Here is a 14,473-nt window from a genome sequence, read left to right as displayed (position 1 = left end):
TACCTGTGAGTATATAGAGACAATAAACTGTCTGGTCCAAGTACACTGAAGCTCTCTACAGAAAGGGCCAGAGGTGCATCTAAATTCGGAGGACGCTGAGGTCCTTTAACATCTGCCGGACAATGCTGAGGATGTTTTATGAGTCTGTGGTGTCCTGTTTGCTGTGGGGGTGCAGCTGGACTCTCTTTTGGCAGCGTCAGAGAAGAGGATGCTGTAGAAGATACATATCATCTTGGACAATGACTCCCACCCATTTCACAAGCGCCACAGGAAGTCATTCCTGCTGGTGACCATTGACCTGTGTAACTCCTCCCCCTGAGTGTCAGCAGACAGGGATCTGGACTGTTTGACCTACTGCATTTATAATTCATAATATCTGTTGGGTGTAAATATTCAACTGCTGCAATATTTCTTACCTCTTAAATGTATTTATTGATCAGACATACAAAGCACATAACTGTACATATTTCTTATGTTTATTCCAATGCTATTGTTGTTGTTATTTTACTGACGTATATAATGTAGTTAAATTTCCACACAGCTTCAGCACAGAGATGATTATACACTTTTTATATTTTAATTTTTATATCATAAGTACTTGTGTTAAACACTGTAGCATAATGCACATTCTACGTCTTATAATTCTCTATTCTTTACACCGGAGTGACTGTAACAAATCATCATTTCCCCTCAGGGATCAATAAAGTTGTATTAAAGGTGTACTGTAAACTGCACCTGGTGTCAAAGATGTTTGTTCAAAATGTAAAACTTGAGCACAGCTTTTCCTGTTGTTGTGCTGTTGACTGATGCTGTTTGAGTGTGATTAAATCCCATTTGTAAAACATGTATGTCATTCATAACAACTGTAATGTCAGTGTGACATATCTCCATTTGAACCAAAGAGGATTTCATAACTCTGTGTATCCAGCAGGGGGCTCTCTCACCACACGCATGGACCAGACATCAATCATTCGATAGAGTTTCCATGATAATAATAATAATAATGATAATAATATTAATAATAATAATCATGTCAGTAGTTACACAACAGTATCCTACCTGATGGTAGCATTAAAGAGTTTTGTGTCTTTGTGCAGAGCATTACCTAACAAAAAATGACATGAGAGAAATAACAGAGAAGATACATTACAGACATATGAACATTAGAGATGAAGAAAAAAACCCAGTCATATCAACATGAGCATACATCTGGGAAAGGTCGACAATGAGAAGGCAGCACAACAGGAGCACTGGAGTTCTGGGGTCTAATCCCAGTGTCCCCCCAAAGGATGAAACCCTGAACTCTCAGGGACACAAAAGGAAAAGTGTGCATGATTTTAAGAGATTTAGTGGCATCTAGCAGTGAAGACTGCAGGTTGTAACCAGCTGGTTAGAACTCCTTCAGTGTGCACTGGTCAGGAGGTTTTTACCAGGAGCTGAATTTTGCACAGAGGTCTCTTCCTCTCGTAAACAAACGGACCAGCGGCCGTATTCTCAAACATTCTGAGAATCCTCCTCTGTCCCAGTGAGAAGGTGTGGTCGACCCTGTTGTTAGGTGTGATACTTTCTTTTAACTGATGTGATTGGTTGTCACAGACACGCCCCTCTGTGAGCCTGTAAGGTGAGGACACCCAGTGGAAATGAAATGACCTGACTGTCAGAGTGTTGTCATTGTTAGTGTGATCACTGCTGATGGAAGGTTGAGACAGACTCAAGTCATTTTTACAGTTTTCCAAATACCTTAGTGTTGTGATCATTTTATTTCTGGTGTTATAGTGTTAGGTGGGAAATGTGTGCGTGTCCCTAATGACATCGACCACATATATTATCCTCACACGATCTAATCTGTAGCGTTTCATTTACTCACTGTCATCCAGTGTTTTGAGAATATTCCTCCGACCTCTTTGTGTTTCCACCATTTTCTCCTCTGATTAAGAAACTCTTAAGCTTTGTCCTCCCTGCTCCTGACAGTTTTTCACCTTACCAGTTTTTTTAAGGGCTAAGATGACTTTTATCTTCACAAGGAGCTAATCTTAACTTTAAGGGGAAATTCTAAGCAAACGTCACAATTCTAGGAATTTTCTTAGAAATTCGTCACTAGGAGCAACTCTTTGTACGAGGACGCTTTGTGAATACGGCCCTGTAAAGACCTGTAAAAACACTGGATAAAACATTACATCATTACACGTGTGACAGTGTTTCTTCTGTTGTTGCTTTTTGAAACAGCCTCCAGCAAAATTACAGTGTCAGTGTTTGTTTCAAGGATTTTTAGTTTGTAGCTGACGTACAGGAGACGCAGTGGGGAGAGAGCAGCTGGATGAAACAAAACAGTATGTTGAAGTTAGTCAACTTTTCTTTCACCCTTGTTTTTTTGTGCTGTCACTGATGTTCCTGTAGCCTGTGTCTCTGTTGTCAGACATGTATGTCGTATAAAGTTGGACATGTGTCTTTAGATTTGTCTGTATGAGTGTGGTCTTGTTCTGGGCCTGTGTGCCTACACTCTGCATTTTCCTTTTACAGCCTTCAGCGTGTAATTTTCAGACTTTTCCACACATGTGGTCATGTTTGTGCTCCTGTCAGTCAAAACCACAGAAACATTTTCTCATCAGCTGCAGTGCACTTTGACTCAAACTGCTCTGAAGTGTCACATGATAACTGGAGCGTCTGAAAGGTTGTTAAATGTTCCTTCTGCATTTTTCTTTTCATTTGTAAATCTGCAGATAAGGAGGCCTAATGAGTCAGAGTGTACATGTACAGTGTTCATACATCCATACACTGGCAGTCATTCTTTACATAAACACAACAATAAAAGACTCGCAGTTCTTGCTCATTCATTTTTATTTCAAATAAGACCTCATGTCATGAGGAAGGTACAGAAGAGAGCAAGACAGGCTGACAGGATTGGTTAACAAGATGCTTGTTAGTCACCAGGAGTTGCACATCCACCGGCCGAATCCTCAGCTTTCTTCAATTTGTTCATTATTTCTGTAGCTTTGTCCTTATTCTTGGATTTATTCACAATGGTCATAAGGACTTGACCTATTGTACCAGTCTGTGGAAAAACAAACAAAAGAGATGTAAGTTAAATTCTGCCTTCCTGATGGCTGAACAGTCACACTTTCCTTGGTAACTGGTTTTGTCATTGTACAAACTTCAACTTTGCATAAATTTGGTGTTGTGTATTAGATTTTTATTTGGCCTCATTTTGCCGGACAGTAAATGTCCATTATTTAACAGGAGGTGTTGTAAATTACATCAGCGTATAGCTGATGTCAAAATTGTAGATCAACCAGGCAAACTGAGCTTCATACCTACATGATATCTGTGAGATCCACATCAAGAAAAAAAGCTAATATATCAAACTCTGCAGGTTTGCAAAGCATTTATAAGGAAGCAGAAATGAGGCCAAAACCAGAGTTAATGCAGAGATACTGTGTGTGCATGTGCATCATTGTGCACATGGATAATTCAAACATCACTTCACAGTGCTACGAGCAGTAAAAACTAAACTAAACAAACAAACAGTAAAACAAAACTGCTGAAGTGTGAACTGCCACTGTTGAACATGCCACATACCTGTACTGAGTAAGCCTCGTTATAGCGCACCCAGGTAGCAAGGTGTTCACAGTTGTTGCCAAAGATTTTATATTTGGCACAATTTTTATGGGTATCAAGGATTCGCTGCTTTATTTGGTCGTTACTTCCCACAGTGAAGCCATCAATGCCATCAAAGTAATTATCGTCATGCTCTTTTGGCCATATTCCTTTGGTGTCTGACAGTTTGCCAAATATACAGTCAGCCGTCTCTTTGATCGCACCTGTTTGTGAGAATAAACATAGAAAGAAATATAAAACAAGAAATATAAAAATATTAAAGGGATAGTGCACCCAAAAATGAAAATTCAGCCATTATCTACTCACCCATATGCCGAGGGAGGCTCAGGTGAAGTTTTAGAGTCCTCACAACACTTGCAGAGATCCAAGGGGAGAGGAGGTAGCAACACAACTCCACCTAATGGAGGCTGTAGTGCTCGTCCGTAGTGATCCAAGTGTCCTGAAGCCCCGACATAAAAAGTTGTTTGGAAAAACACGTGAGCGCGGTGCACAGAGAGGCAGTCAGAGCTACAGGCTCAAGGAGTTCAAATGACATTTTTCCAAACAACTTTTTATGTCGGGGCTTCAGGACACTTGGATCACTACGGACGAGCAGTATGGAGATATTTTGTGGTTTCAGTTATGTGTTCTTGGACGTTTGAATCTGGGGCGCCGTCAGCCTCCTTTAGGTGGAGTTGCGCTGCTACCTCCTCTCCCCTTGGATCTCCGCAAGTGATGTGAGGACTCTAAAACTTCACCAGAGCCTCCCTCGGCATATGGGTGAGTAGATAATGGCTGAATTTTCATTTTTGGGTGCATTATCCCTTTAATGTACATCATATAAGTAACAGTAGGCCTAATGTAGGTGAGTATTGTTGCCAATATTCAAAACCATACTCTCATTTTCAGTGAACTCCACATACCTGAGCGGTGGAATATGTCATTGTCACCTTGGCCAACATCTATGCCACTTTTTGGACCCACATAGATGGCATAGTGCGTGAGAAAGGGCTTTTTTTCGCACCCTCTCGGAAACGCAATGATGTCTCCGAACTTGTACTGTGACCAGAAAAAAAACAGAGATGCATTTTATCAACAATCTGACTGACTGAATAATGAATGTGAACAAACACACACACACACACACAGGATCAGAACGGTCGTATGTTTCGTCTCATACTTTGTACAGATCTGCAGCAGCAGTGAGTTTGGTTGTAACTCGATGGTTAGTAGGTGATTTATTCCTTACAGGTTGTAGCGTGCTAGTGTAAGTAACAGCATCAATAGACTCATGAAAATGAAATAATAACAATATTAAAGCCACTGACCCCATTGATCACGTTTATTGTGATCACCAGCTGGAGGATCAGAGAGACCAAGATCAGGTTTTTCATTTTTCCAGCAGTGGAGAGCTGACGTGGAGGAAAGAGAACAGTTCATCAACCTGGACATTTCGAAACACTGAATGACGAGCACACACACGCACAACATACATATACATGGGCCCCTGATTATGTTCAGGAGCAAACCTAGACAGACATAATTGTGGGGGGTCTGGGTGTTATGAAAACCATGAATGCATTAAGAACAGTAACTGGCTCAAACTTTTGCTTTGCACTAGAAAACAGTTTTGATATTTTCTTCTGCTGCTACTAACAGTCAGCCTGTTCTCATTCCAAAGTTGCATCACCTATCGTATAATATGCAGACCTGAGAGGCTGCTGACGACACTGTGATACGTGACTTGGGATGAAAACGTGCTGCAATAGCCTCCAGATATTACCAGTTAGAGAAAGGGTGAAAATAAAGCATGAAAGCATTTGCCTCGGGCCCCAGGCCTCCAGATCAGTAAATCCTCCCCTGATAATAATGACAGCACAGCAGAGCGGCTGATGGAGGGAGAGACGGGAAAGATGTGTTCTGGTATTATAAATAATTCCATCCAGAGTCTGACTGAAACAAAGTAGTCTGTAGAAGTCTAGAGAAGTCTTTTTCCACCACCGAACATTTGACTGTTTGTTGATGCAGACACTCAGGTGCTGACACTGGACAGAAACAGTCGTGACTTACCACTGATGTGTTTGGAAGATGAGAAGATGATGTTTGTACAGTACAACTGAGCCACTTAGCACCCTGGAAGTACACACACACACACACACACACACACACACACACACAACAGTAGATTCATTACATTTTCACTTCAGCTGGAGGATCAAATGAAGAAGTGGAATGAGGACCTTTGACAGGACTCGGGGTGCCAGTCATATTCACAGTTGCTAATTATTAACCAAACCAGCATGTCAGTTTGGTTCAGTGTGTGCATTTCCCCACACCTGCCATTCTCCCCCTACATACCACACAGTCTCAGACCTCCCCACCCTTATCTTTCCCACATCCACCTGCTCCTGTTTTACATTCCCAAATCGTCCCCACCTGCTGCCTCTCATTATCCCACCAGCTCTCTCTGTTTGCCAGTTCATCCTGTCAGTTTTCCTGCCTGGTGTCTGCTCCCTGAGCTCTGGCGTGCTGCCTGTTAACGACCCGCCTGCTTTGCTCGTCTGGATGTCTTTGCCTGTTGGACTGCCTCCTCCTGCCTGACTACCAGCTCCATAGTCTGAACACTGATTTGGTAAAGTCCTTTTTTCTTTGACCTGTTCTGTCTCAGTTTGAACCTTTTTCCTCGTACACACACCTGTGACAGTATTAACTTTGTTTGCACGGAGGTCAATTTTCTGTTTTCACCTGTAACTCGACAGATTCAGCCAATCAGGAACTTCACACGAGACAAACGCAACCCAACACATAGAAACCTCCAACAAATTTTAAGCATTATAATGCAGTCTTGATCAACACCCTGCAGGGAGAATTCAGAGCAGCGAACACCTTCGAACATTGGATCTTAAACCTGTCAGACAAGAGTATTTGATCAGGAAGAAATCTTTGTAGAAGGAGTTTTAACAGAGGTCTTACCTTCTTCAGTGAGACGGTGGAAGCCTGTTGAAGCAGAGGAGGACATCTCCTTATATACACTAAGAACAGCTGATAATAACACGACTTCACCCAGCCCGTTATGGTCATGACTGTTCTCCAGACTCATTTGAGTCAGTTATCACATTTACATATACGCTACGTGTGTTTGACAAAGAACACCTTTTTCTTTTAAAGCAACACCTTGTTTCACACTCACACATTTCTACATTCATATGATCCTGTGGAGGTGGCTTGCTTGGTGACACTTTGGTGTTAAGACATCTGAAAAATAATAAAAAATAAATAAACACAGATAGAGGTCAGTGACAGCACCTGTACTGTGTGATCAGCTGCACTGATATTTAAAATGAATGATTCCATCAGAGTAGAGACCACAGAGGTCTGACCTGCCACACAGCCTCTCTGTGTCCGAGACGACATGCATCATGATTTACAAAAACTCAAACTTTACTACATTCAAACGCAAAGCTGGCATTTTCAAGTTACGTTTTGAGGGTGATATAATTGCTGCCATGATTATGTTTTAATGGAAACATTATTTCCAGCGGACAAAGTGCTGTGTTTTTGTCCTGCACAGAAGTCGTGGAGAGGATTTTTCTGCATGTGTTTAGGCAACTAAAGGAGGTGAGGAAAAGATCCTGCTTTTGGTTTAATGTTCATTGAATAGAGACCACAGAGGTCTGACCTGCCACACAGCCTCTCTGTGTCTGAGGTGAGGTGAGGGCGCATGCGCACGCAGCAACCGGCAGCAGTGGTGTCTTGAATCTAAACTTGTCTTGTCTCATGCTTCAGCTCACTGCTGACTTTTTCAGGATTCCACAAACCGTGCTGTCGGTGCCAAAACACAACCCTAACAGAAAGGATGCATCATGCTTCAGCTGTTACGAGTGGATCGTGCAGGAAATGAAATGAAATGAAAAGAAAGAAATGAAAATGTTTGGCTTGTCAGCAGTATTAACAACATGTCTTCATAACATTAAGAAACAAATGTAGTCCAGGCAGTATGACATTTCTTTTCAAATGCATTAACTGTTGCAATTAGTGGCAAATAAACGTAGTGTGTTGGTGAACAACAGCAGCTTGATGTGGATGCAAGATCAGAGCAGAGAAAAAGATTTAGGGTGTTTTCACACTTGGTCCTTTTCACCCCTTTAAGTGGACTCAGAGCGGTGACTCAGCATTTTTTCACGCACACTACAAGAGAACTCAGACCCCTCTGAAGTGAACCAAACTCAGACCGTTCGGTTCGCTTCAAAGTCTGCGGTGCGGTTCTCTTAACCTGTGCACTGTGAACACAAAGCGCTCCAGGTTCACTTTGCTCTTTGCCGTTGTATTCAGCCCTCTGCATCACATGCTGTTGATCTGGGACACTTGAAAAAACAGACGAACTCACGTCAGCCTGTAACACTTGCAAGGACGCAGGACGAGGAGTAGTTTGGTCCATGAAATACTGCACGTCTCCAGATGTGGAAGGTAGAATACATCAGACAGCAACAGTCTACAGCACAGAAACACTGAGGGTTTCCTCCAGTTTTAAGTTCATTTGAAAGCGAGGGGCTTCATAACCACACTGTACAGGCTACAGTGTGAACAGAGAGAGGACTGAGACCCCATCAGAGCTGAAGTTGACCAGAAATACAACTGAGTCCTCTCAGTCCCTTTTCTGTTGGTCCACTTTTTGGTGCACTTTAGGAGGACTGAGTTCGGTTAATTTAAAAAGAACTAAATGTGAAAACACTCCTAGTTTGCTTTGCATGGAGGTGGTGTTAGTTGTCACCCTGATACTTCCAGCTGCCCCCTCAGTGACTGGGACCAGTGATGTTTGAGCCACAAGCTTGCTCCTCAAAGCAAAGAGGAACTTTGTGGTAAATACAGGGTTGTCCACTGAAAAGCAAAGAACACTTAAAGTGTATAAATATACTTGGTCTGTAATGGTGTGTGGGTGGGTGGAGTGTGTCAGCTAGCAAAATACATGTTCTCACTATGAACAGATGTTTGTCATTCTCTAACAGGATCTCTTCAACAATCTTTTAAAATTAAATTCATAAAGTTCTCTTTAATGTTTGAGACTTGTTTGCAAATCTGTCTCACTCAGGAATGGGAAACAACTTCTGAGCCCATAAAGGATGGGAGGTTTCCTGGATGAGGTGTAAAGGTCAGCTTAGAAAAGAATAATCTTAACAATGTGTTGTAAGACCACGTCAGCCATGAGACTCAGATGTGACGCTGGCCTTCAGGAGGATCTGTCTATGACCAAAGTGTAACTGCCAGAGGTATGATACACATTTTATTGACCTCTGTTTTAAATGCCTTTGATATGGAAATGATGAATAAAAACTGAAAAGACAAACGCAGGCTTCTTTTAGAGAACTGTTAAAAGATAAAAAGTGACTTTGTGTTAACTGCCCATTGATGCAGAGCTCATTATAATAAAACTGTTGTAAAGCCTTGTTCTTTGTCGGGCAGGAGCTGGATATCCAGCTGTTATTTCAGAGCTGACTTGAATACGTATATTGACACAGTGCTCAGATAAAGTTTAATGGGACCTTTGTTCTTTTTTTCTTATTCAAATTGTAACAGCATTGAACTGAGTCTGTTTTGACCAGTGAAGCTACTGGAAGCTGCTGCTGCTGCTGAGGAAGATCCAAAAAGGAATAAATAATGAAAATGAATGTGCTGCCTCATTATTTTCTTTAAGGTGACTAAACATGCAAAGTTTTCCTTCACATCTGTATCAAACAGTTTCTTTGGGACACTGGTGGCTCTGGCTAAGCGGTCCTTCACTAAGCTCGCTCTTGGTGGGATGTTAAGCCATGTTTAATGTGTGTTTAATGTGTGTTTAATGTCTGTTTTGAATCAACTACACTTTACAGCACTTCACAAAAACCCCACTGCCGACCAGTGTTTTAGAGATGTAACTGCAGAGTGACACAGACACACCACCACACAAGTATAAATGCTCTCAGCTGTGTAGACCATGTGTGTAGGCTCTGCATAGAGCTGACACACAATTATATCCTTAAGTCTAAATTTGTGATGTCATGTGCTGGAGCTGCGCCATAGACAGTATATGGGAGACTGATTTTGTGGGCACACGTTTTCTTTTTTTTTTTTTTTTTTTAAATTAGCTTTATTCTGTTGCACTGTACTCAGATCAGAGACAGAAAATGTCCCCATATAGTCAGAACAAATTCCCTGAGTGCTCTTTGTGTCATCTTTCATCATTCATCACCACTCTTTACACAGAGATGGCGCTACAGAGCCTCTACGAAGTTTTAATTATCCATGTATGCCATATGCCATATATGCTTTTTTTTTTCTTGATGTGGATCTCACAGAGTTCAGTTTGCCTGGTTGATCTACGACTAAATGCTGATGTAATTTACAACACCTCCTGTTAAATAATGGACATTTACTGTCCGGCAAAATGAGGCCAATTAAAAATCTAATACACAACACCAAATTTATGCAAAGTTGAAGTTTGTGCAATGACAAAACCAGTTACCAAGGAAAGTGTGACTGTTCAGCCATCAGGAAGGCAGAATTTAACTTGCATCTCTTTTGTTTGTTTTTCCACAGACTGGAACAATAGTTGAATTTCTTTTCTCCCTTGTGAATAAATCCAAGAATAAGGACAAAGGTACAGAAATACTGAACAAAGTGAACCAAGCTGAGGATTCGGCCGGTGGATGTGCAACTCCTGGTGCCTAACAAGCATCTTGTTAACCAATCCTGTCAGCCTGTCTTGCTCTCTTCTGTACCTTCCTCATGACATGAGGTCTTATTTGAAATAAAAATGAATGAGCAAGAACTGCGAGTCTTTTATTGTTGTGTTTATGTAAAGAATGACTGCCAGTGTATGGATGTATGAACACTGTACATGTACACTCTGACTCATTAGGCCTCCTTATCTGCAGATTTACAAATGAAAGGAAAATGCAGAAGGAACATTTAACAACCTTTCAGACGCTCCAGTTATCATGTGACACTTCAGAGCAGTTTGAGTCAAAGTGCACTGCAGCTGATGAGAAAATGTTTCTGTGGTTTTGACTGACAGGAGCACAAACATGACCACATGTGTGGAAAAGTCTGAAAATTACAGAAGTAGTGGTGGTATGAGGAACTCAATCTATTTCACTCTTGTTGGTCGTGTTGATGAGAAACTGAGAGGTGTCACTAACAACTTCCATCTTGTGGGTCAATCTGTTGAAGCGCTCTGATTGGCTGATGGGTGAAGGATGCATCCAGCATGCTGATCGTCAGTCTGCAGGTGTCCACGCTGAAGGCTGTAAAAGGAAAATGCAGAGTGTAGGCACACAGGCCCAGAACGAGACCACACTCATACAGACAAATCTAAAGACACATGTCCAACTTTATACAACATACATGTCTGACAACAGAGACACAGGCTACAGGAACATCAGTGACAACACAAAAATCAAGAGTCAAAGGTGAAAGAAAAGTTGACTGACAGCAAAGTACTGTACATACTGTTTTGTTTCATCCAGCTGCTCTCTCCCCACTGTGTCTCCTGTACGTCAGCTACAAACTAAAAATCCTTGAAACAAACACTGACACTGTAATTTTGCTGGAGGCTGTTTCAAAAAGCAACAACAGAAGAAACACTGTCACACGTGTAATGATGTAATGTTTTATCCAGTGTTTTTACAGGTCTTTACAGGGCTGTATTCACAAAGCGTCCTCGTACAAAGAGTTGCTCCTAGTGACGAATTTCTAAGAAAATTCCTAGAATTGTGACGTTTGCTTAGAATTTCCCCTTAAAGTTAAGATTAGCTCCTTGTGAAGATAAAAGTCATCTTAGCCCTTAAAAAAACTGGTAAGGTGAAAAACTGTCAGGAGCAGGGAGGAGAAAACTTAAGAGTTTCTTAATCAGAGGAGAAAATGGTGGAAACACAAAGAGGTCAGAGGAATATTCTCAAAACACTGGATGACAGTGAGTAAATGAAACACTACAGATTAGATCGTGTGAGGATAATATGTGTGGTCGATGTCATTAGGGACACGCACACATTTCCCACCTAACACTATAACACCAGAAATAAAATGATCACAACACTAAGGTATTTGGAAAACTGTAAAAATGACTTGAGTCTGTCCAGGGCTGCGCCTGACCAAATTGGGGCCCTAAGCGAAATTTTATTTGGAGGCCCCCATCCCAAATGTATCATAGGTACAAAATGACCGTACAACAACTTGCCATTTAACTTGACAACCTTTATTTGCAATAACAAATGTACTGTAGATACAGTAGTTTGACTCTATGAGTCAAATAAAATTAAAAAAATCAACCTGAAATAAATAAATAAATAAATATTAAATAAAAATAACTTCAAACTGAAATAAATAAATAAACAAATCTGAGTCACAAATAGCCATCAATGACTCATCAAAAGAAAGTAACTTCCACCACCTCAATCCCCCACCCTTGATTAAACACTGAAAATAAAATAAAAGAGGGAGACAGGTTTTTCCTATTTAATCTTATTTTGTTATATTTCTCCCTCTCCCCTCTGGAGGCGTCCGATCTCCCTCAGCCCTCCGCCTCTCCCACCTTAATTAAACACTGAAAACAGAAATAAAATACAGAGACATTCTTTTCTATTTTCATCTTATTTAGCTATATACCTCCCTCTGCCCTCTCTGGGAGCGTCCGACCTCCCGGCCCCGCACATACCCCCGAGGCTCGGGTCTCCCCCTCCGTGGAGCCTGCCCGCCCTCCCCGCACATACTCCTGAGGCTCTTTTGGACGACATGTCGACAACTCTTCACCTGCTGCAGCTCTGCAAGTGCCTGCCAGCGCATCCCTCTGATTGTTCAGATGTCGAGTGCTGTCAATCATTGCAGCGACGCATGGGCGGTCAGGTCTCTTCTCTACTTCCTCGAGGTGATTCTACGCGCGCCTCACGGTAGCGCATGTGCGCATCCATTGCGCATATGCGCAAATGCGTCCCCTCGGGCAAAATGTGGCCCCCCATGGAAGATGAGGCCCTACGCACAGCGCGTGTTCTGCGTTTAGGGAGGGGCGGCGCTGAGTCTGTCTCAACCTTCCATCAGCAGTGATCACACTAACAATGACAACACTTTCACAGTCAGTTCATTTCATTTCCACTGGGTGTCCTCACCTTACAGGCTCACAAAGGGGCGTGTCTGTGACAACCAATCACATCTGTTAAAAGAAAGCATCACACCTAACAACAGGGTCAACCACACCTCCTCACTGGGACAAAAGTTTCTGTCTCTGGCTCAGAGCAGCTCTGAGAACTCAGCTCCTGAACAGTGCACACTGAAGGAGTTCTAACCAGCTGGTTACAACCTGCAGTCTTCACTGCTAGATGCCACTAAATCTCTTAAAATCATGCACACTTTTCCTTTTGTGTCCCTGAGAGTTCAGGGTTTCATCCTTTGGGGGGACACTGGGATTAGACCCCAGAACTCCAGTGCTCCTGTTGTGCTGCCTTCTCATTGTCGACCTTTCCCAGATGTTTGCTCATGTTGATATGACTGGGTTTTTTTCTTCATCTCTAATGTTCATATGTCTGTAATGTATCTTCTCTGTCATTTCTCTCATGTCATTTTTTGCGAGGTAATGCTCTGCACAAAGACACAAAACTCTTTAATGTTACCATCAGGTAGGATATTGTTGTGTAACTACTGACATGATTATTATTATCATTATTATGGAAACTCTATGGAATGATTGATGTCTGGTCCATGCGTGTGGTGAGAGAGCCCCCTGCTGGATACACAGAGTTATGAAGTCCTCTTTGGTTCAAATGGGGATATGTGACAGTGACTTTACAGTTGTTATGAATGACATACATATTCGCACTCAAAAAGCATCGGTCAACAGTGAAGAGCTGTGCTCAAGTTTTACATTTTGAACAAACGTCTTTGACACCAGGTGCAGTTTACAGTACACCACCGACGAAAGAGGGCAGCGTCAAGTCTGTGCATTAATGACCCTGAGGTGGAGAGACTGTGCAGCTTTTAACTCTTTAATGTCCCCTCCATGTTAAAATCAGAAACAGAATCGAAATCAGACATACTTTATTGATCCCTGAGGGGAAATTATGATTTGTTACAGTCACTCTGGTGAAAAGAATAGAGAATTATAATAAGTACAAATGAGTTTGAAATAAAGTGTGTAAATATAAAGCAATAGAATAAAATAAAATAGAAATCAAATGTGCATAAAAATAAAAATAGAATGTGCATTATGCTACAGTGTTTAACACGAGTACTTATGATATAAAAATTAAAATATTATAAAAAGTGTAAAATCATCTCTGTGCTGAAACTGTAAGTGTGATAATTTAACTACAATATATACGTCAGTAAAATAAAACAACAATAGAATTGGAATAAACAAATAAGAAATATGTACAGTTATGTGCTTTGTATGTCTGATCAATAAATACATTTAAGAGGTAAGAAATATTGCAGCAGTTGAATATTTACACCCAACAGATATTATGAATTATAAATGCAGTAGGTCAAACAGTCCAGATCCCTGTCTGCTGACACTCAGGGGGAGGAGTTACACAGGTCAATGGTCACCAGCAGGAATGACTTCCTGTGGCGCTCTGTGCTGCATATTGGGGGAATGAGTCTGTCACTGAATGTGCTCCTGTGTCTGACCAGCACACTGTGAAATGGGTGGGGGTCACTGTCCAAGATGACATGTATCTTCCACAGCATCCTATTCTCTGACGCTGCCACCAGAGAGTCCAGCTGCACCCCCACAATGTTACCGGCCTTGTAAATCAGGTTCTTGAGTCTGTTGGCATCTGCTGCCCTCATCCTGCTGCCCCAGCACAAAGCAGCAAACAGGACACCACAGACTCATAAAACATCCTCAGCATTG

The 14,473-nt window shown here is 41.7% G+C and overlaps 1 protein-coding gene and 1 long non-coding RNA gene across 2 annotated transcripts; one reads left to right on the top strand and one right to left on the bottom strand.

The window, feature by feature from the left end:
* Positions 1-2,820: 2,820 nt before the first annotated feature.
* Positions 2,821-6,690, bottom strand: LOC125892663 (uncharacterized). The gene is made up of 6 exons (XM_049582804.1): positions 6,568-6,690; positions 5,665-5,727; positions 4,923-5,006; positions 4,518-4,653; positions 3,577-3,818; positions 2,821-3,052 (listed from the first exon to the last, which is right to left on the bottom strand). Exons 1-6 carry the CDS (start codon positions 6,673-6,675, stop codon positions 2,921-2,923), a joined length of 765 nt encoding a protein of 254 aa, XP_049438761.1. The 5' UTR covers positions 6,676-6,690; the 3' UTR covers positions 2,821-2,920.
* On the top strand, positions 5,742-10,399 carry LOC125892671 (uncharacterized). The gene is made up of 4 exons (XR_007449774.1): positions 5,742-6,226; positions 8,684-8,861; positions 9,169-9,286; positions 10,168-10,399. It is a non-coding gene; the product is annotated as an uncharacterized LOC125892671 (long non-coding RNA).
* Positions 10,400-14,473: the final 4,074 nt, after the last annotated feature.

The sequence above is a fragment of the Epinephelus fuscoguttatus genome, linkage group LG8 (genome assembly GCF_011397635.1).
Source record: "Epinephelus fuscoguttatus linkage group LG8, E.fuscoguttatus.final_Chr_v1".
NCBI classification, from domain to species: Eukaryota; Metazoa; Chordata; class Actinopteri; order Perciformes; family Serranidae; genus Epinephelus; species Epinephelus fuscoguttatus.
The sequence above is the reverse complement of the archived record's forward strand: the minus strand, read 5'-3'. Positions and strand labels throughout refer to the sequence as shown.